This window comes from Rutidosis leptorrhynchoides, chromosome 11 (genome assembly GCF_046630445.1).
Source record: "Rutidosis leptorrhynchoides isolate AG116_Rl617_1_P2 chromosome 11, CSIRO_AGI_Rlap_v1, whole genome shotgun sequence".
NCBI lineage: Eukaryota > Viridiplantae > Streptophyta > Magnoliopsida > Asterales > Asteraceae > Rutidosis > Rutidosis leptorrhynchoides.
Window position 1 is genome coordinate 365,492,605 of NC_092343.1, and position 22,904 is coordinate 365,515,508.

Here is a 22,904-nt window from a genome sequence, read left to right on the forward strand (position 1 = left end):
TTTTCCAAAAAAAAAAACTGCCCACAACAGGGCTTGAACCCGAGACCTCACGCTAGCCCGATACCTACACTAACCAGCACGCTGCTGCTACTTTTCTGGTATTTATCACAACTTAATTGTATTTAAGCAGTATTAACTACGTATTCTTCTTCTTCTTCCTTTGATCGACCAGGTAACAAAATTAATCAAAATAACGAATTTCTTATTTTAATTTACACCTTGAAATTGAATTATAATCGATCATTTATGAGGTTTTCAAATGGCAGCAAAAAAATATATATATACATATATATAACAGAAATATTTCGCGAAGAACATAAAAACCCAAACCTTGATTTTGAATTCTCGACGTTTTTAGACAAAGATTATAACATAAAGTAGTTTTTAAATCGTTCCTAAAATCTTTCTCAATCATTAATTGAAACTAGAATATCAAAACAAAGACGAATTTCGTGAAAAACAGCTCGTTTGACTTTTTCAAACAAAACTTTGACTCTAAAATTCTCATTCGATCAGATGAATTGGAAACTCTAATTTTGCAGATAGTTTGCTCAAAAGATTCCTAACACAATAGAATTTATAGATTTAAAAAATGGAATTCGTTTTAGAGTTTTTTTTTAAAATAAAACGCGAATAGGAACAGGACATGTGTTCTTCTTTTTTTTTCCTGATTTAATTCTTTAATTAAATGATATTGTGTGATTAATAATAATATTGGAAGGTCGACTGGTTTACTTCAATACAGAATTGGATTGATTTATACTGCAAATATGTGGGTGTCGACTCAGTAAGCATAATCAAACAGAAATATAAAAGAAAATAAAAGCAGATAAGAATAAAAATAAAAATAAAAACAGATCACAATCTAAAAAAAATAAACGCTGTTAATGGTGATACCTAATTTAGGTATATGTCTGCATCTCTCTTTTTTTTATTTAAAAACTAAAAGCTGATCATGAATAAAAAAAATATAAACAGATTACCTAATTTATCCATCATCTGTTTTTTATTTATATTTAATTAATAATAAATATAAATATATTTAAATATAATACTTTTAATAAAAATAATAATAACACTAGTAATAACAAAAATAATGCTTTTAATAATAATAATTGGATTAATAATAATAATAATAATAATAATAATAATAATAATAATAATATTAATAATAATAATAATAATAATAATAATACTAATAATATTAATGTCATTAATAATATTTGTAGTAATAATACTTGTAAATAAGGATTAGTGATATATTAAAAATGATATTAATAATAATATTAATATAACAAATTAATATGGTTCGTAAATCGTCGAAGATTAGTCAAGGTTAAATGAAAAGATTTTGTTCAAATTCTGTCAGAAATTTCCGGGTTGTTATAGTCTCGAGCATTAGGATTGTGATACACTATAACCCTACCTAGCTTGTTAGACATGTATTGACCAACATATGTTCTCTAGGTTGAGATCTACGGTTATTTTGTATTCCGAGTTTCGGTCACATTTCGGTGAATGACCTTATATGCTGCTAAGGTGAGTTTCATTTGCTCCATTTTTAATTGCTTTTGCAATCTATATTTTTGGGCTGAGAATACATTCACTTTATTTTAAACGTAATGGACACAAGTACATACTAAATTCTACACTGAGTTTGAACCGAAAATCCCTTAGCTTTGGTAACTAGTAACAGCCAGTTATAAGAACTGGTGGGCGCGAGTAGTTATATATGGATCCATAGGGCTTGACATCCCCGTCTGTTCCAGGTATGGAAACCCTAGCCTGAACTATAAAACAGACGTATGCTATTTGAGTTTAGTACACGTTGGTTTACGTGTATTGTACATGTTGGTTGCATGTATGTTAAAACAGGGGTACTTATTATAACGTTAAAGTTTAGTTACCAGGGTGCTCAATTTCGTAGAATATTTTGATAAACGTTTCGGAGAAAACAACTGAAATCTTGTGATCCACCTTTATATACAGATTATGCGCAACACTAAAACTATGAACTCACCAACCTTTGTGTTGACACTTTTAAGCATGTTTATTCTCAGGTTCCTAGAAGTCTTCCGCTGTTTGCTTATATGTTATACAAGCTATATGCATGGAGTCATACATGCTTTATTCAAGAAAACTTTGCATTCACAAAATCATCACCATATATCTTATTTGACTGTATTGTCAACAGATATATTGTTAAAAACTATTATATACGGTGATTGTATATACGTAGAAATCATTAGATGTCGAAACCTTGGATTTATATATTCATTTATGGTGTGCCCTTTTCAAAAGAATGCAATGTTTACAAAACGTATCATATAGAGGTCAAAACCTCACTATGAAATCAATGAATGATGTATTCGTCCAAATGGATTTGGATGGGTCTTCACAGTTAACGTTTTTTTCTTCATGTTTTGTGAAGTAAAATTTAGCCCGATTTAGAGTTTAGGGTTTAGGGTTTGGTGTTTTGGGTTTATTCCATAAACCCAAAACACCAAACCCTAAACCCTAAACCCTAAACTCTAAACCGTTCGTGTTAAAAACTCAATCTAAATCCTAAATCTAAACCCTAAACCCTAAATTTCTAAACCCTAATATCTAAACCTATAAACCATAATATCTAAACCATAATATCTAAAACCTCAACATACGCTCGAAAAACACGATAATTGTTATATATTAGTTCTTCGAGCGTTTTCCCGCCAAAATAAAAACATTTATCACAAAGTGTCTTTATTAAATGTTCATATTTTCATCCAATCTATAATGTTCGTGAACATAGTTTTTTCAAAAAACGAAAAAAAAAAAAAATTTGCTTCCCCCCGCTTCCCTCCGATTGGTTACTTCCCTCTTGATCCTACCACTATGTATATTTATATACATTATTACGAGATTTTACAAAAAAAAAAAAAAAAAAAAAAAAACTGAGAAATTGGTGAGAAAATCCGAGATTTGACCAAAAAAATTCGAGAAATCGTGGCTTTGATCAAGTTTGACCCCATTGACCGGAAAATCTCAGGAGATGGACTTCCCATTTCGGGTGCCTTCTAAAAACAAGATCTCGGGGAAGAATAAGGATATTTACAACACTACATATTATGCACATGTCAAGAGTTAACAACCAAACTAGACGGTAGCTTGATGGAAGGACTAGGATTGCCAAATTATGTAATTAAAAGAATTCAAAGATTTAATTAAAAATTTGGAACACTCGAATTGCAATTTAGTGTATAAACGAAAGAACAACGTAGAAAAAAATATATATATATTTTTACAAGATTGTGTAAATACATACTCGTATAACATATTCCATTATTTTCCCATTACCTCTTTTATTCCATTTTCACCCTTGTCCTTCGTTATATTCTGCTTTCATTTTTAATCCCCTCATCAATCTGATCAATCTTTTGCATAATCATATCAAACAAATTCAAAATTGTTTGATAAACCCATGACGCTTGGCTCAGGTGGATCTAGTGTTGTCGGTGAGTTAACAGAAATAAGTTTCACTTACATCTAGGTTTCTTTAATTTTTCACTAAATATATGTCGAAATTTCATTCTTAGTACATAATGTTTTTTACTTTTTATACTGGGTTTTATTAATTGATTATCTTATTAGATTATATCATACCATCTTGAACTATAGCAAAGTTAGGTTAATTTTGTATACATGTTCATATATTTTGTTCTTGATGTTACTTTTTTAGGGAATTTTTTTAATTGTGTTTTGTGTATAATTTGAAGGTTTTTAATGATTTTCATTTTAATTTGTGTTAGGACTTGATTAAGGTTGGGCTGTGATGTTTAATTTGGGGCCAGTAGAATTAATTATTGTTCTTATATTAGGCACAGATTGGGAGAGGTAGTTGTTAACGTAATCTCAAAATGTTGAGTAAATTGTTAATGCATGCAAACCTTGATTCTCGTATACATATACTTGAATTTTAGGGTGTGTAACAATGAATTTTATTCGGGTTGATAAATTTTGTTATGTAGGTTTGTGTGTCTAGTTTGTAGTTTGTGAAACATTTTGATTAATCACGAATTGGTGGTTTTCTTATACGGTTATGATTGGCGTTAGCACTATTGTAAAAAACCCCGATAAATCCTCAATTACTCCTTTTTAAGAACAGAGTGATCCGATTTTCTAAAATCCAGTTAATTAATCGGTCAACGTTAGTTAATTGGTCAAAATCAGATTTGTTGATCAAAGTCAGTCAAAGTCAAAATTCGTCAACATTTTAACATAAATTTAATTTGTAATTTTAGAGTTTTTGAACAAATGAGTGATTATGTTTATGTTTTTAGACAATTATATCCCAACCGAGTACTCCCCGAGTAGCGTGTTTTGCAGCCTTGGACATTACTTTTTAGCAGTACACCGTACACACAAATACGACGCTTAGTGTCATTCTATCATCTATAAGTAATGTTACTATCCTGTTCTTTATGTTTTGCAACCTTGAATTTTATTGCAGTGCCTAGGAACTTCAGATTGTTAGAGGAGCTCGAGCACGGAGAAAAAGGTATCGGAGATGGCACCGTGAGTTACGGAATGGACGATGGTGATGACGTTTATATGCGCTCTTGGACCGGCACCATTATCGGTCCTCACAATGTAAGCTTCAAGTCTTATCTAACTAGATATAAATATGGGGCCCACAAAATGCAGAATCAGGATAAAAAGTAGAAATTGATTTTGTAGTTACTAATTTACTATTAGTTACAACAAATCTATAGTTACTAATTTTGCAATTTCAGTGTGTACATGAAGGCCGAATTTATCAGTTGAAGCTATTTTGTGACAAAGATTACCCCGAGAAGCCTCCGACTGTTCGTTTTCATTCTCGCATTAACATGACGTGTGTCAACCATGAGACGGGAGTGGTATTTTATTGCTAAACTTTGCAGACGATGTTTCTCCAATTTTTTTTTAGTCTGTCCTAGAAAGCAATATGCATTTGACTTTTTAAGTCAAAATCAACTATTGACCTTCAAAATCAGTAAATATACTCGGCCTTTAGATCAGCTGAATCTGTACTATCATAGACCTGTGATTTATGCCTTAGAGTACGCCCTTATCTGAGTTTCGTGAGTCACCCACTATTGTAAAAGTTGGCTGACACGTCGGTTTGGGGACTAGCCCGTCCCGTCTCCCAAAAACACCTTAAAAATTGGTCAACGCTAAAAAGTCGTGTTAAAGTCAGTCTAAGTTGGGCTGAGTCGGGTCAAAGTAGATCAAAGTCAGTCAAAGTCAAAGTTATGTCAAAAAAATTATATTTTCTGAAACTAGATTTTGTCATTTATCTATGGTTAAAATATTTATGTTTTATGTTTGATATCTTTATGTGTAATATATGTATGTTTACTTTAATTATTACTAAAAGTCATTGTTGGTCAACGCCCAGCTCAACCCGACCACCACTTCCAGACTCATGACTTTTTACGTCTTAGTGTTTATGCATGCAGTTATATAATTTGTTCTTGACTATTTTGGAACAAAGGGGACATGTACTTGGAAAACGCATTAGAAAGTGTCGTTTTTTATGAGTTATGTTGCCGTATGGATTCTGTTTTTGAGATGGGTTTGGGTCAAGACTTTGTTTGACTATATACCATTATGCAGGTGGATCCGAAAAAGTTCGGGATACTAACGAACTGGCAAAGAGAGTACACGATGGAAGATATACTGACACAACTTAAGAAAGAAATGTCGGCCCCACACAACCGTAAGCTCGTTCAACCACCAGAAAGTACCTTCTTCTAGATGATATTATAGTAGATGAATATGGAAAGACGATAGATGCGTATTTTCGTATGCAATATATTAGGTTTGAATGTAGAGAGTGCTAATTTGAAGAAACTTTTTTTTAATTTGACTCTATGATGTTATGTGCATGATGTTTAATTCATGAGATGCATGTTTGTGTCAAATGTTTTAATGGATCTATATATGTAACTTCTTTTATTAATCTTCTCTTGCCTTAATTAGTTAGTTTTGCATGTGTTGGGCTGCTTATCTAGGCAGATTTAACTATTTAAGCATATATATATATATATATATATATATATATATATATATATATATATATATATATATATATATATATATATATATATATATATATTGTTATAATATATAAATATATATATAAATGGATAGTCAATTATTGATACACAAAAGTAATATTATTGTATTACCTAAACTTGTGATATTTTTGCTATAAATAGCCATGAATGCAAGCATTAAACTTGCACCATTTTCTCACATTTACAAAGTGTTTCTTTCTTTCTCTCCATTATCATCTTTGTTCTTACACTTCATTATTAGCATTCTTAATCAAGAATCAAACCACTAAAGGTAGTTATAAGCCTACTGAATTATAACATCAAGAATCAAACCACTAAAGGTAGTTATAAGCCTACTGAATTATAACACGTTATCAACACGATAATCTTAATACTAATTATGGTTGGCTCTGCCACCTAAATGATATATGGTCGGTTATACCACCTGAATAATATATGGTCGACACTGTCGCATAATTATCATTTATGTTACTAACATTTATATTTCTATTATCTAACATTTATATGGTCGACACTGTCACCTAATTATCATTTATGTTATATAACATTTATTTATGATTGCTTACATATGGTCGACACTGTCGCCTACTTATCATTTATGTTATATTAAATTTATGTTTAATGTTTATATACTTATGAATATAAATTGACTCTAATTTATCATGTTGTTTGTTTTAATTTTTGATGATAGAAAATGTCGAATCTGGAAAAGCTTAAATTTACTCCTTTAGAATCAACGGGAAACAACTACATGCCATGGGTTATAAAAGTAAAAATGCATCTTAAATCAATGGGCATTCTTGAAACCATAAATGAAAACAACACTTGTTCTGAAAAAGAACAAGCAACGGCATGTTGCTTTATTCATCAACATATTGATGAATGCTTACAAAATAATTATGTGACTGTAGAAGATCCCCTTGTTTTATGGGAAGGTCTCAAAAGCAGATTCAATAATCAAAGAGAAATTTTACTTCCAGCTGCTATGGATCAATGGAGAACATTAAGGTTCCAAGACTTTAAGAAAGTAAATGAATATAGCTCAGCTCTGTATAATACAGTCTCACAACTTAAATTCTGTGGACATGAAATAAGTGATGCAGACATGTTGGAGAAAACTTTCTCCACAATGAATGCTGCCAACATCACAGTGCAAAGAAATTTGAGAATGTTAAAGTTCAACACATATCCTGAACTTAATTCATATCTCTTGGTTGCAGAGCAAAATGATGAGCTATTAATGAAAAATCAGCAATCTCGTCCTACTGGTACACTTGCAATCCCTAAAGCAAATGCTGCAAATAATTATAAACAGGGACAAGGACGCGGGCAAGGTCGTGGTTATAATAACCATCGCCATCATCATGCCAAAAGCCATAACTATGGTAGAAACCATCCTTATGGTAATGGGAATGGGCGTGGACGTGGCCGTGGTCGTGGCCGTGGTGGTCAAAGAAATAATAATCCACGAAAATATAAATATCAACTACAAAACAAGCCCACTAAACAAGATGTTGAAGAAAATTCTTCTAAAAATTCTGAAGAATCTTGTTACAGATGTGGTAGAATGGGCCACTGGGCTAATACTTGCCGAACATCTAAACATCTTGTTAAAAAGTATCAGGATTCGCTGAAAGGTAAAGAAAAGGAAGTAAATTTTGTGGATAATATTGATCCAACAGTCACTGAGCAACCATCTGATTTATATGAAGATTTCTTGAATTAAATTAATATGTTTCTTTTATAAATAAAACGATTTAACCTTTGTCATCATGTTTTCTCAAATGTTTCAGTTCTATATGTTTTATCAAATGTTCCAGTTCTATGTTTGATGTTTCAATTCTATGTATGTCAAATGTTTCAGTTTTTTCTATTTGTGTGTAATAAACATTTTGTGTAACATTTATATACTTACTGTTTGTTTCTTATATATGAAGTTTAATATGAATTCTGCTGGAACACAACATCAATCAAGTAGTGGAGATCTCTGTATAGCAGATAGTGGTACTACACACACTATACTTAAATCTGAAAAATATTTCATTGATTTGAAACCAACGAAAGGAACTATACATACAATATCAGGTGCTGCTAACTTGATAGAAGGGATAGGAAAGGCAAAATTCATATTACCAAACGGTACAACATTTTTAATTAATAATGCCTTATTCTCTCCTAAGTCAAGCAGAAATTTATTGAGTTTTTCTGACATATACCTTAATGGATATGATTATCAGTCAGTAACGGCAGAAAATGAGAAATATTTAAGTATCACTAACAAGAATCACGTGATTGAAAAACTGCCAAGACTTAATTCTGGATTACATTATACACATATAAATGTACCAGAAGCACATATGGTGATTAAAGAAAAGTATATTGATCCTGGTGTATTTAATTTATGACATAACAGATTGGGCCATCCAGGATCAACAATGATGAAAAGAATTATTGAATGTACTCATGGACATCCACTAAAGGATAGAAAAATCCATCATGATACAATGGTTCCATGTACATCTTGCTCTCTTGGAAAATTGATAACTAGACCCTCACCACTTAAGGTTGAGAAAGAATCACCAATGTTTCTTGAAAGAATTCAAGGTGATATTTGTGGACCAATTCATCCACCATGTGGACCATTTAGATATTTCATGGTCCTAATAGACGCATCAAGTAGATGGTCTCATGTTTGTCTGTTATCAAGCCGTAATGTGGCATTTGCAAAATTTCTTGCCGAAATTATTAAATTGAGAGCACATTTTCCTGATTACATCGTTAAAAAGGTGAGACTTGATAATGCTGGTGAGTTTACATCTCAAGCATTTAATGACTATTGCATGTCTATAGGAATTGTTGTTGAACATTCTGTTGCTCATGTGCATACACAAAATGGTTTAGCCGAGTCACTGATTAAACGTTTACAGTTAATCGCTAGACCATTGATAATGAGAACAAAACTCCCTGTATCTATATGGGGTCATGCAATTTTACATGCTGCTGCATTGATTCGCATCAGACCAAGTGCAAGTCATAAATATTCCCCCCTACAACTTGCTTTTGGTCAAGAGCCAAATATTTCCCACCTTAGAACATTTGGTTGTGCAGTATATGTTCCAATTGCGCCACCACAACGTACAAAAATGGGTCCTCAAAGGAGGTTGGGAATATATGTTGGATATGAAACATCTTCAATCATAAGGTATATTGAACCTATGACAGGTGATGTTTTTACAGCACGTTTTGCTGATTGTCATTTTAATGAAACATTGTTTCCTAGATTAGGGGGAGAAATAAAAAATAAAGAAAATGATGTTTCATGGTGTGAACCTCAATTAAAGTATCTTGATCCTCGCACAAAAGAATGCGAGATAGAAGTTCAAAAGATAATGCATATACAGGAACTTGCAAATCAATTGCCTGATGCATTCACAGATACAAAAAGGGTGACTAAATCATATATACCAGCAGTTAATACTCCAGCTCGAGTTGAGATTCCAAATCGGAAAACTGATAATGTAGTTGTAGTAACCCGAACTTTTCCATGTTTATATATATTAATTGAGATTGATATTTACATGATTAAATGTTTCCAACATGTTAAGCAATCAAACTTGTTAAGACTTGATTAATTGAAATATGTTTCATATAGACAATTGACCACCCAAGTTGACCGGCGATTCACGAACGTTAAAACTTGTAAAAACGACATGACGATATATATATGGATATACATATGGTTAACATGAGATTATGATAAGTAAGTATCTCCATAAGTATATTAACAATGAGTTATATACATATAAACAAGACTACTAACTTAAGGATTTCGAAACGAGACATAAATGTAACGATTATCGTTGTAACGACATTTAAATGTATATATATATCATATTAAGATATATTAATATATCATAATATCATGATAATATAATAATTTAACATCTCATTAGATATAATAAACAATGGGTTAACAACATTAATTGAGATCGTTAACTTAAAGGTTTCAAAACAACACTTACATGTAACGACTAACGATGACTTAACGACTCAGTTAAAATGTATATACATGTAGTGTATTTAGATGTATTAAAATACTTTTGGAAGACTTCAAGACATATATCAAAACACTCATACTTAACGAAAATGGTTACAGTTACTTTTCCATTCTTTTCTTTCATCAAGAATTCTAGTCGTATTCTTACCCGTATTATACACAGCTTCAAAACATACTTACTATGAGTATATACCAATAGGAACTAGCATGGGATTCCACTCTTGATTATGTCATGTATGACTAATCAATTTTAACTTCTACCATGAGCTAGTCAACTAACTAGAACTCCTTTTAACCCCACTCACCACTCACCAATTACCACTCATCATTCATTCCATTTCACTTCCAATTCTCTCTCAACACACACACACTATTATGAACGTATTTTTCCAGTAGTTAATCATCATCTTCATCAAAAATCACTTCAAGAATCAAGCTATAATCATCATAGGAAGAACACTTCAAGAACACTTCAAAAATCCCTTCAAGTTTACTAATTTACTTCCAAGCTTTCTAATCCATTCCAAGTAAACATCTAAGATCAAGAAACCTTTGTTATATACAGTAGGTTATCTTTCTTATTCAAGGTAATATTCATATTCAAACTTTGATTCAATTTCTATAACTATAAACTATCTTAATTCGAGTAAAAATCTTACTTGAACTTGTTTTTGTGTCATGATCCTACTTCAAGAACTTTCAAGCCATCCAAGATCCTTTGAAGCTAGATCATTTCTTGTCACTTCCAGTAGGTTTACCTACTAAACTTGAGGTAGTAATGATGTTCATAACATAATTCGATTCATATATATAAAACTATCTTATTCGAAGGTTTAAACTCGTAATCACTAGAACATAGTTTAGTTAATTCTAAACTTGTTCGCAAACAAAAGTTAATCCTTCTAACTTTACTTTTAAAATTAACTACACACATGTTCTATATCTTTATGATATGCTAACTTAATGATTTAAAACCTGGAAACACGAAAAACACCGTAAAACCGGATTTACGCCGTCGTAGTAACACCGCGGGCTGTTTTGGGTTAGTTAATTAAAAACTATGATAAACTTTGATTTAAAAGTTGTTATTCTGAGAAAATGATTTTTATTATGAACATGAAACTATATCCAAAAATTATGGTTAAACTCAAAGTGGAAGTATGTTTTCTAAAATGGTCATTTAGACGTCGTTCTTTCGACTGAAATGACTACCTTTACAAAAACGACTTGTAACTTATTTTTCCGACTATAAACCTATACTTTTTCTGTTTAGATTCATAAAATAGAGTTCAATATGAAACCATAGCAATTTGATTCACTCAAAAAAGGATTTAAAATGAAGAAGTTATGGGTAAAACAAGATTGGATAATTTTTCTCATTTTAGCTACGTGAAAATTGGTAACAAATCTATTCCAACCATAACTTAATCAACTTGTATTGTATATTATGTAATCTTGAGATACCATAGACACGTATACAATGTTTCGACCTATCATGTCGACACATCTATATATATTTCGGAACAACCATAGACACTCTATATGTGAATGTTGGAGTTAGCTATACAGGGTTGAGGTTGATTCCAAAATATATATAGTTTGAGTTGTGATCAATACTGAGATACGTATACACTGGGTCGTGGATTGATTCAAGATAATATTTATCGATTTATTTATGTACATCTAACTGTGGACAACTAGTTGTAGGTTACTAACGAGGACAGCTGACTTAATAAACTTAAAACATCAAAATATATTAAAAGTGTTGTAAATATATTTTAAACATACTTTGATATATATGTATATATTGTTATAGGTTCGTGAATCAACCAGTGGCCAAGTCTTACTTCCCGACGAAGTAAAAATCTGTGAAAGTGAGTTATAGTCCCACTTTTAAAATCTAATATTTTTGGGATGAGAATACATGCAGGTTTTATAAATGATTTACAAAATAGACACAAGTACGTGAAACTACATTCTATGGTTGAATTATCGAAATCGAATATGCCCCTTTTTATTAAGTCTGGTAATCTAAGAATTAGGGAACAGACACCCTAATTGACGTGAATCCTAAAGATAGATCTATTGGGCCTAACAAACCCCATCCAAAGTACCGGATGCTTTAGTACTTCGAAATTTATATCATATCCGAAGGGTGTCCCGGAATGATGGGGATATTCTTATATATATGCATCTTGTTAATGTCGGTTACCAGGTGTTCACCATATGAATGATTTTTATCTCTATGTATGGGATGTGTATTGAAATATGAAATCTTGTGGTCTATTATTACGATTTGATACATATATGTTAAACCTATAACTCACCAACATTTTTGTTGACGTTTAAAGCATGTTTATTCTAAGGTGAATACTAAGAGCTTCCGCTGTTGCATACTAAAATAAGGACAAGATTTGGAGTCCATGTTTGTATGATATTGTGTAAAAACTGCATTCAAGAAACTGATTTCGATGTAACATATTTGTATTGTAAACCATTATGTAATGGTCGTGTGTAAACAGGATATTTTAGATTATCATTATTTGATAATCTACGTAAAGCTTTTAAACCTTTATTTATGAAATAAAGGTTATGGTTTGTTTTAAAAATGAATGCAGTCTTTGAAAAACGTCTCATATAGAGGTCAAAACCTCGCAACGAAATCAATTAATATGGAACGTTTTTAATCAATAAGAACGGGACATTTTAGTTGGTATCAGAGCGTTGGTCTTAGAGAACCAGAAAATTTACATTAGTGTGTCTTATCGAGTTTGTTAGGATGCATTAGTGAGTCTGGACTTCGACCGTGTTTTCTTTAAAAATGATTGCTTAACATTTTTGTTGGAAACTATATATTTTTAACATATGAATATTATGTGATATATTAATCTCTTAACGTGTTTGATATTATGTGATAGATGTCTACCTCTAGAACAAGTCCCATTGACTCACCTAATAATAATGAAGAGTCAAATGTAAATTGGAATGATTCGTGGACTGATTCACAAGTTCCCGAAGAGGAACCGGAAGAAGAGTCGGAACCGGAAGAAGAATCGGAACCGGAAGAAGAAATAGAACCGGTGGGGGAAATAATAAAACGGTTAAGTAAAAGAGAATCCTCAACCAACCGACCAAGGTTAATTATGGTCAATGGTGTTTCCGCCAAGGAAGCAAAATATTGGGAGGATTACCAATTCTCCGATGAATCGGATTCCGACGAGAATTTCGATGATGTTATAGAAATTACCCCAACTGAATTTAAAAAGGCAAAAGAAAATAATAAGGGAAAGGGCATAAAAATAGAGAAATCTAATTCCAACCCCGATTAACTTTATATGTATCGTCAACCCCCGAAGTCCTTAAGTTGTAACAATGACCCGGGAACCTCTAAACCACCAGGTTTTTCTAAACAAATGTGGACAACGACGGCTCGTATTAGGGGAACATCATATATCCCTAGAAACTTGGCAAAACGAACCAAAACCGAACAAGAAGAAACGAGCGAGTCGGAATAAGATAGTTGTATTCGTGTGGTGTAATATATGTAATATAGTGTGCTTATGCTTTATGATATATGTAAAAATTGCTTGTATTAATAAGTATTTTTTTTTATGAATCTAACTCTTGTCTATTTTACAGTATAAAAACACAAAATGGATAGACAACCCAATATTTTAAGAGACCTACCCGGAGACATGATTGATGAAATCTTGTCTAGAGTCGGTCAGAATTCCTCGGCACAACTATTTAAGGCGAGATCAGTTTGTAAGACATTCGAAGAACGTTCCAAGAATGCCTTGGTTTATAAAAGGCTTTCGTTCGAAAGATGGGGGATATCACATTGGGAAATCCATAAGTTACGATGTGTTTACTTTGACGCATATATTGCGGGGAACCCAAATGCTATTTTACGCAACGGGTTAAGAAATTATTTTGACTCAGTATATCCGAATATAGGACTTCGTGATTTAGAAAAAGCGGCTAACATGCAACATAAAGAAGCATGTTATGCTTACGGATTAGTAATGTTCGCTTCTCACCAAAGTGAGAACAAGAACATCGGGCTACAACTATTAAACAAAACGTTCCCACAAGTGACGGAGTCGGTAATTGGGGTAAGAAATGAGGTTTTTAGGTTATTACGAGACTGTTGGTCATTACGTAACCCTAGTCCCTTTGACGACGTTACAACACGCTGTCTTATCAACGGCCATAATGGTTATGTTCCACAAGACCAAGGATGGGAAGTAGTCCTAGTAAAACCAGAATGCATGACTTGTTTCTGGACGTATGAATTACGTGTCTTTATTGCCTTTGCTGAACGACTTGTGTACTAGCTAGAATTATCTTCACAACTATCTTGTATCAAAGTTATTGTGTGCTATATTTCATGCTTTATGTAAAATAAGCGGTATTGTAAGTTTGTAAAATATTGTATAAAAGTTTGAACGCGAAATATTATTACAATCAGTTTTTCATATAGAATTGTAGTAGTTGAATTGTATATTAGCTACTAAGTATGAACTTAACGGGTAGGTACTACCCGAATTTAAACTTATAAAACGCTAATATGAAGAAAAAGCTTTTATAAATGAGTTCATATTATGCTACGAAATACTATTAACTACTCTTAATATTCTGTATGATTAACTTGTTCCATTTGACTATTTTGAAGGAAATGGCACCGACTACTCGACACACCGTGAATATGAATGAAGAGGAATTCCGTACTTTTCTAGCTTCAAACATAGCCGCAGTACAGGCTGCGCTACATACCAACAATAACCTTGGATCTGGCAGTACAGGAAATCGTGTAGGATGCACCTACAAAGAATTCACTGCCTGCAAACCTTTAGAATTTGATGGAACCGAAGGACCGATCGGATTGAAACGGTGGACCGAGAAGGTCGAATCGGTGTTTGCCATAAGTAAGTGTACTGAAGAGGACAAAGTGAAGTACGCTACGCATACCTTTACAGGTTCTGCGTTAACATGGTGGAATACCTATCTAGAACAAGTGGGACAAGATGATGCGTACGCACTACCGTGGTCAGCATTCAAGCACTTGATGAACGAGAAGTACCGTCCCAGAACCGAGGTCAATAAGCTCAAGACAGAACTTAGAGGGTTACGAACCCAAGGATTTGATATTACCACGTACGAAAGACGATTCACAGAATTGTGCCTATTGTGTCCGGGAGCATTCGAAGATGAGGAAGAGAAGATCGACGCGTTTGTGAAAGGATTACCGGAAAGAATCCAAGAAGATATAAGTTCACACGAGCCCGCCTCCATACAACAGGCATGTAGAATGGCTCACAAACTAGTGAACCAGATTGAAGAAAGAATTAAAGAACAGACTGCTGAAGAGGCCAATGTGAAGCAAGTCAAAAGAAAGTGGGAGGAAAACGGTGATAAGAATCACCAATACAACAACAACAGCAATTACAACAATAATCGTAACAATTATCCCAACAATCGCAACATCAATCGCAACTACAACAAACGGCCCAACAACAACAACAACAACAACAACAACAACAGCAACTACAAAAATCATCCCAACAACAATAATAGCCGCAACAACAACAACAATCAGAAGCAGCTATGCCAAAGGTGTGAAAAGTATCACTCGGGGTTCTGCACCAAATTTTGCAACAAGTGTAAAAGAAATGGTCATAGCGCGGCGAAGTGTGAGGTCTACGGACCAGGGGTTAATAGAACGAAAGGAACAAATGGTGTCGGAACGAGTAATGGCGGAGCAAGAAGTGTCGGAGCAAGTTATGCCAATGTAGTTTGTTATAAATGTGGAAAACCGGGCCACATTATTAGAAATTGCTCGAACCAGGAGAACACGAATGGACAAGGCCGCGGAAGAGTTTTCAATATTAATGCGGCAGAGGCACAGGAAGACCTGGAGCTTGTTACGGGTACGTTTCTTATTGACAATAAATCTGCTTACGTTTTATTTGATTCGGGTGCAGATAGAAGCTATATGAGTAGAGATTTTTGTGGTAAATTAAGTTGTCCATTGACGCCTTTGGATAGTAAATTTTTACTCGAATTAGCAAATGGTAAATTAATTTCAACAGATAATATATGTCGGAATCGAGAAATTAAACTGGTTAGCGAAACATTTAAGATTGATTTGATACCAGTAGAGTTAGGGAGTTTTGATGTGATAATCGGTATGGACTGGTTGAAAGAAGTGAAAGCAGAAATCGTTTGTTACAAAAATGCAATTCGCATTATACGAGAAAAAGGAAAACCCTTAATGGTGTACGGAGAAAAGGGCAACACGAAGCTACATATTATTAGTAATTTGAAGGAACAAAAACTAATAAGAAAAGGTTGCTATGCTGTTCTAGCACACGTCGAGAAAGTACAAACTGAAGAAAAGAGCATCAATGATGTTCCCATTGCAAAAGAATTTCCCGATGTATTTCCGAAAGAATTACCGGGATTACCCCCACAGCGATCCGTTGAATTTCAAATAGATCTTGTACCAAGAGCTGCACCAATAGCTCGTGCTCCTTACAGACTCGCACCCAGCGAGATGAAAGAACTGCAAATCCAATTACAAGAACTTTTAGAGCGTGGTTTCATTCGACCAAGCACATCACCGTGGGGAGCTCCTGTTTTGTTTGTCAAGAAGAAAGATGGTACATTCAGGTTGTGTATCGACTACCGAGAGTTGAACAAACTTACCATCAAGAACCGCTACCCACTACCGAGAATCGACGACTTATTTGATCAACTACAAGGCTCGTCTGTTTATTCAAAGATTGACTTACATTCCGGGTATCATCAAATTCGGGTGAAAGAAGATGATATTCCAAAGACTGCTTTCAGAACACGTTACGGTCATTACGAGTTTATGATCATGCCGTTTGGTTTAACTAATGCACCAGCTGTGTTCATGGACCTTATGAACCGAGTGTGTGGACCATACCTTGACAAGTTTGTCATTGTTTTCATTGATGACATACTTATTTACTCAAAGAATGACCAAGAACACGGTGAACATTTGAGAAAGGTGTTAGAAGTATTGAGGAAGGAAGAATTGTACGCTAAGTTTTCAAAGTGTGCATTTTGGTTGGAAGAAGTTCAATTCCTCGGTCACATAGTGAACAAAGAAGGTATTAAGGTGGATCCGGCAAAGATAGAAACTGTTGAAAAGTGGGAAACCCCGAAAACTCCGAAACACATACGCCAGTTTTTAGGACTAGCTGGTTACTACAGAAGGTTCATCCAAGACTTTTCCAGAATAGCAAAACCCTTGACTGCATTAACGCATAAAGGGAAGAAATTTGAATGGAATGATGAACAAGAGAAAGCGTTTCAGTTATTGAAGAAAAAGCTAACTACGGCACCTATATTGTCATTGCCTGAAGGGAATGATGATTTTGTGATTTATTGTGACGCATCCAAGCAAGGTCTCGGTTGTGTATTAATGCAACGAACGAAGGTGATTGCTTATGCGTCTAGACAATTGAAGATTCACGAACAAAATTATACGACGCATGATTTGGAATTAGGCGCGGTTGTTTTTGCATTAAAGACTTGGAGGCACTACTTATATGGGGTCAAAAGTATTATATATACCGACCACAAAAGTCTTCAACACATATTTAATCAGAAACAACTGAATATGAGGCAGCGTAGGTGGATTGAATTATTGAATGATTACGACTTTGAGATTCGTTACCACCCGGGGAAGGCAAATGTGGTAGCCGATGCCTTGAGCAGGAAGGACAGAGAACCCATTCGAGTAAAATCTATGAATATAATGATTCATAATAACCTTACTACTCAAATAAAGGAGGCGCAACAAGGAGTTTTAAAAGAGGGAAATTTAAAGGATGAAATACCCAAAGGATCGAAGAAACATCTTAATATTCGGGAAGACGGAACCTGGTATAGGGCTGAAAGGATTTGGGTACCAAAATTTGGAGATATGAGAGAAATGGTACTTAGAGAAGCTCATAAAACCAGATACTCAATACATCCTGGAATGGGGAAGATGTACAAGGATCTCAGGAAATATTTTTGGTGGCCGGGTATGAAAGCCGATGTTGCTAAATACGTAGGAGAATGTTTGACGTGTTCTAAGGTCAAAGCTGAGCATCAGAAACCATCAGGTCTACTTCAACAACCCGAAATCCCGGAATGGAAATGGGAAACCATTACCATGGATTTCATCACTAAATTGCCAAGGACTGCAAGTGGTTTTGATACTATTTGGGTAATAGTTGATCGTCTCACCAAATCAGCACATTTCCTGCCAATAAGAGAAGATGACAAGATGGAGAAGTTAGCACGACTGTATTTGAAGGAAGTCGTCTCCAGACATGGAATACCAATCTCTATTATCTCTGATAGGGATGGCAGATTTATTTCAAGATTCTGGCAGACATTACAGAAAGCATTAGGAACTCGTCTAGACATGAGTACTGCCTATCATCCACAAACTGATGGGCAGAGCGAAAGGACGATACAAACGCTTGAAGACATGCTACGAGCATGTGTTATTGATTTCGAAAACAGTTGGGATCGACATCAACCAATAGCAGAATTTTCCTACAACAACAGCTACCATTCAAGCATTGAGATGGCGCCGTTTGAACCACTTTATGGTAGAAAGTACAGGTCTCCGATTTGTTGGAGTGAAGTGGGGGATAGACAGATTACGGGTTCGGAGATTATACAAGAAACTACCGAGAAGATCATCCAAATTCAACAACGGTTGAAAACCGCCCAAAGTCAACAAAAGAGCTACGCTGACATTAAAAGAAAAGATATAGAATTTGAAATTGGAGAGATGGTCATGCTTAAAGTTGCACCTTGGAAAGGCGTTGTTCGATTTGATAAACGAGGGAAATTAAATCCAAGGTATATCGGACCATTCAAGATTATTGATCGTGTCGGACCAGTAGCTTACCGACTTGAGTTACCTCAACAACTCGTGGCTGTACATAACACTTTCCACGTCTCGAATTTGAAAAGATGTTTTGCTAAAGAAGATCTCACTATTCCGTTAGATGAAATCCAAATCAACGAAAAACTCCAATTCATCGAAGAACCCGTCGAAATAATGGATCGTGAGGTTAAAAGACTTAAGCAAAACAAGATACCAATTGTTAAGGTTCGATGGAATGCTCGTAGAGGACCCGAGTTCACCTGGGAGTGTGAAGATCAGATGAAGAAGAAATACCCGCATCTATTTCCAGAAGATTCGTCAACACCTTCAACAGCTTAAAATTTCGGGACGAAATTTATTTAACGGGTAGGTACTGTAGTGATCCGAACTTTTCCATGTTTATATATATTAATTGAGATTGATATTTACATGATTAAATGTTTCCAACATGTTAAGCAATCAAACTTGTTAAGACTTGATTAATTGAAATATGTTTCATATAGACAATTGACCACCCAAGTTGACCGGCGATTCACGAACGTTAAAACTTGTAAAAACGACATGACGATATATATATGGATATACATATGGTTAACATGATATTATGATAAGTAAGTATCTCCATAATTATATTAACATTGAGTTATATACATATAAACAAGACTACTAACTTAAGGATTTCGAAACGAGACATAAATGTAACGATTATCGTTGTAACGACATTTAAATGTATATATATCATATTAAGATATATTAATATATCATAATATCATGATAATATAATAATTTAACATCTCATTAGATATAATAAACAATGGGTTAACAACATTAATTGAGATCGTTAACTTAAAGGTTTCAAAACAACACTTACATGTAACGACTAACGATGACTTAACGACTCAGTTAAAATGTATATACATGTAGTGTATTTAGATGTATTAAAATACTTTTGGAAGACTTCAAGACATATATCAAAACACTCATACTTAACGAAAATGGTTACAGTTACTTTTCCATTATTTTCTTTCATCAAGAATTCTAGTCGTATTCTTACCCGTATTATACACAGCTTCAAAACATACTTACTATGAGTATATACCAATAGGAAATAGCATGGGATTCCACTCTTGATTATGTCATGTATGACTAATCAATTTTAACTTCTACCATGAGCTAGTCAACTAACTAGAACTCCTTTTAACCCCACTCACCACTCACCAATTACCACTCATCATTCATTCCATTTCACTTCCAATTCTCTTTCTAATTCTCTCTCAACACACACACACTATTATGAACGTATTTTTCCAGTAGTTAATCATCATCTTCATCAAAAATCACTTCAAGAATCAAGCTATAATCATCATAGGAAGAACACTTCAAGAACACTTCAAAAATCCCTTCAAGTTTACTAATTTACTTCCAAGCTTTCTAATCCATTCCAAGTAAACATCTAAGATCAAGAAACCTTTGTTATATACAGTAGGTTATCTTTCTTATTCAAGGTAATATTCATATTCAAACTTTGATTCAATTTCTATAACTATAAACTATCTTAATTCGAGTAAAAATCTTACTTGAACTTGTTTTTGTGTCATGATCCTACTTCAAGAACTTTCAAGCCATCCAAGATCCTTTGAAGCTAGATCATTTCTTGTCACTTCCAGTAGGTTTACCTACTAAACTTTAGGTAGTAATGATGTTCATAACATCATTCGATTCATATATATAAAACTATCTTATTCGAAGGTTTAAACTCGTAATCACTAGAACATAGTTTAGTTAATTCTAAACTTGTTCGCAAACAAAAGTTAATCCTTCTAACTTTACTTTTAAAATTAACTACACACATGTTCTATATCTATATAATATGCTAACTTAATGATTTAAAACCTGGAAACACGAAAAACAACGTAAAACCGGATTTACGCCGTCGTAGTAACACCGCGGGCTGTTTTGGGTTAGTTAATTAAAAACTATGATAAACTTTGATTTAAAAGTTGTTATTCTGAGAAAATGATTTTTATTATGAACATGAAACTATATCCAAAAATTATGGTTAAACTCAAAGTGGAAGTATGTTTTCTAAAATGGTCATCTAGACGTCGTTCTTTCGACTGAAATGACTACCTTTACAAAAATGACTTGTAACTTATTTTTCCGACTATAAACCTATACTTTTTCTGTTTAGATTCATAAAATAGAGTTCAATATGAAACCATAGCAATTTGATTCACTCAAAACGGATTTAAAATGAAGAAGTTATGGGTAAAACAAGATTGGATAATTTTTCTCATTTTAGCTACGTGAAAATTGGTAACAAATCTATTCCAACCATAACTTAATCAACTTGTATTGTATATTATGTAATCTTGAGATACCATAGACACGTATATAATGTTTCGACCTATCATGTCGACACATCTATATATATTTCAGAACAACCATAGACACTCTATATGTGAATGTTGGAGTTAGCTATACAGGGTTGAGGTTGATTCCAAAATATATATAGTTTGAGTTGTGATCAATACTGAGATACGTATACACTGGGTCGTGGATTGATTCAAGATAATATTTATCTATTTATTTCTGTACATCTAACTGTGGACAACTAGTTGTAGGTTACTAACGAGGACAGCTGACTTAATAAACTTAAAACATCAAAATATATTAAAAGTGTTGTAAATATATTTTAAACATACTTTGATATATATGTATATATTATTATAGGTTCGTGAATCAACCAGTGGCCAAGTCTTACTTCCCGACGAAGTAAAAATCTGTGAAAGTGAGTTATAGTCCCACTTTTAAAATCTAATATTTTTGGGATGAGAATACATGCAGGTTTTATAAATGATTTACAAAATAGACACAAGTACGTGAAACTACATTCTATGGTTGAATTATCGAAATCGAATATGCCCTTTTTTATTAAGTCTGGTAATCTAAGAATTAGGGAACAGACACCCTAATTAACGCGAATCCTAAAGATAGATCTATTGGGCCTAACAAACCCCATCCAAAGTACCGGATGCTTTAGTACTTCGAAATTTATATCATATCCGAAGGGTGTCCCGGAATGATGGGGATATTCTTATATATATGCATCTTGTTAATGTCGGTTACCAGGTGTTCACCATATGAATGATTTTTATCTCTATGTATGGGATGTGTATTGAAATATGAAATCTTGTGGTCTATTGTTACGATTTGATACATATAGGTTAAACCTATAACTCACCAACATTTTTGTTGACGTTTAAAGCATGTTTATTCTAAGGTGAATACTAAGAGCTTCCGTTGTTGCATACTAAAATAAGGACAAGATTTGGAGTCCATGTTTGTATGATATTGTGTAAAAACTGCATTCAAGAAACTGATTTCGATGTAACATATTTGTATTGTAAACCATTATGTAATGGTCGTGTGTAAACAGGATATTTTAGATTATCATTATTTGATAATCTACGTAAAGCTTTTAAACCTTTATTTATGAAATAAAGGTTATGGTTTGTTTTAAAAATGAATGCAGTCTTTGAAAAACGTCTCATATAGAGGTCAAAACCTCGCAACGAAATCAATTAATATGGAACGTTTTTAATCAATAAGAACGGGACATTTCAGTAGTCACTCAAGAATCTATGCCACGTCTGAAACGTAGGAGACCAGTTGGTTCTAAAGATAAAAATCCTCGAAAAAGAAAATCAGCTGATAATAAGGTAAAAGAAAGTGTTCAAGAAGAACCACAAATCAGTACTCCTACTGCAGAGGAGATTGATGATGTCAATACAGAAATTGCAATCAATTATGCACATTCATAAAT

The 22,904-nt window shown here is 33.4% G+C and overlaps 1 protein-coding gene across 2 annotated transcripts; it reads left to right on the top strand.

The window, feature by feature from the left end:
- The first annotated feature begins 3,385 nt into the window (after positions 1-3,385).
- On the top strand, positions 3,386-5,983 carry LOC139876576 (ubiquitin-conjugating enzyme E2 variant 1D-like). Of its 2 annotated transcripts, XM_071863915.1 has the most exons (4): positions 3,386-3,494; positions 4,490-4,629; positions 4,773-4,898; positions 5,638-5,983. In XM_071863915.1, the coding sequence occupies exons 1-4, from the start codon at positions 3,461-3,463 to the stop codon at positions 5,776-5,778; spliced, it is 441 nt and encodes a 146-aa protein (XP_071720016.1). In that variant the 5' UTR covers positions 3,386-3,460; the 3' UTR covers positions 5,779-5,983. The 2 variants fall into 2 exon arrangements, with proteins under 2 accessions (XP_071720016.1, XP_071720017.1); XM_071863916.1 differs by lacking the exon at positions 4,773-4,898.
- Positions 5,984-22,904: the final 16,921 nt, after the last annotated feature.